Source organism: Protobothrops mucrosquamatus, unplaced genomic scaffold (assembly GCF_001527695.2).
Source record: "Protobothrops mucrosquamatus isolate PMUCROS unplaced genomic scaffold, P.Mucros_1.0 scaffold1217, whole genome shotgun sequence".
NCBI classification, from domain to species: Eukaryota; Metazoa; Chordata; class Lepidosauria; order Squamata; family Viperidae; genus Protobothrops; species Protobothrops mucrosquamatus.
The window spans coordinates 267,321-268,837 of NW_015387425.1; the positions used below are offsets into that span (position 1 = coordinate 267,321).

Consider the following 1,517-nt stretch of genomic DNA (forward strand, 5'->3'; position numbering starts at 1 on the left):
GAGCTTGGTTGCTTTCTTGCAGATGTTTCATTACCAAACTAGGCCATCAGACTAACATCCTAGATCCCATCGTACCTTCTCTCATTGTCATCAAGGTGAGCGAAGAGGACATTCTTGGAGATGGCCTTGGCTAAGGCTGTCATAGTCTTATAGTCCTTTGGAATAACCTGGAATGGAAAAGGAGCAGCAGAAGGGAGAGTTAGGAGTGAGCAGAACCCCAGATGATTACTAAGAGATCAGCCAGGGCTCCTGTGCTAATCATTGTAGGAGGAGGGCCATGTTCACCTATGGCAGCCGGAAATCAAAAGGACTCTTCGTCTTTTCTGACGAAGACATTTTATTCAGAGTTTTGGATTTAGACTAATTAAAGAAAAGCCGTCACAAAGCAACTCCATCATTCCAGACCTTAGTTAAGCTTCCAGAAGTGGCTTTGAGAGAAGCTGTGGGAATTATGAAATTGCTTAATCTAAAATAAAAGCCAACGGTGCTTCGAGCGTCAAACATTGTCTAGAAAATGCTAAATTCACTTATCAGGATTTCTTTCTACCTGAATTAAATCAACGGGTCAGGCCAGAAGCAAATCAGAATTATCTTGTAAGGAGCGTCTAATGGGAATGGTTTTTTGTTTTTGTTTTTTCAAGGCTGAATAGCAAATAATTCAGCATCTGGCAGAACTTTATAAAATATTATTTCTTCAAATGCATCTTGAGCAGCAGGACACATTAATTATTGAACTTGGTTCTGAAGGTTGGGCGGTTGCCAGGTTTAACTTCGCTGAAATGCTGGGACGGAATATAGATTTGATTTGATTTGATTTGATATTAAGAATCAGGAATGAACATCATAGAGTCATTTTTTTTTGGATCTGACCAAGCTTTCTTGGGGCAGACGTTCTGAAGAAAATTGATACAAATCTCAGCCCACTACTCAAAGGCTAAGGGGGGGGGTCCTCATTCCGTAATAAAATTCTGCTTTCCTAGAAGCCTGTCTTTTGAGGTATGAATGTGCCTTTGAGGCAATTCTGGACTCCTGGAGAAGACCCTGCAGTTTTCTTGGCAAGGTTTTTTCAGGAGCGGCTTTCCATTGCCTCCTTCTTAGGACAGAGAGAGAAGGACTGGCTCAAGGTCATCCAGCTGACTTTATGCCTAAAGAGGGACTAGAACTCACCATCTCCTGGTGACTGACCCAAAGTCACCCACTGGCTTTCAGGCCTAAGGCAGAACTAGAATTCACCATCTCTTGGTGTTGGCTCAAAGTCACCCAGTGGCTTTCCTGCCTAAGGCAGAACTAGAATTCACCGTCTCCTGGGTGATTGGCCCAAAGTCACCCAGTGGCTTTCCTGCCTAAGGCAGAACTAGAATTCACCGTCTCCTGGGTGATTGGCCCAAAGTCACCCAGTGGCTTTCCTGCCTAAGGCAGAACTAGAATTCACCGTCTCCTGGGTGATTGGCCCAAAGTCACCCAGTGGCTTTCCTGCCTAAGGCAGAACTAGAATTCACCGTCTCCTGGTGATTGGC

General features: G+C 44.3%; 1 protein-coding gene across 1 annotated transcript in view; it reads right to left on the bottom strand.

The window, feature by feature from the left end:
- Positions 1–1,517, bottom strand: part of PRKAR1B (protein kinase cAMP-dependent type I regulatory subunit beta) — a 61,767-nt gene that overhangs the window by 51,706 nt on the left and 8,544 nt on the right. Inside the window, exon 3 of the mRNA XM_015820921.1 lies at positions 76–167. Coding sequence (XP_015676407.1) covers positions 76–167 — 92 coding nt within the window. The remainder of the gene's footprint in view (positions 1–75; positions 168–1,517) is intronic.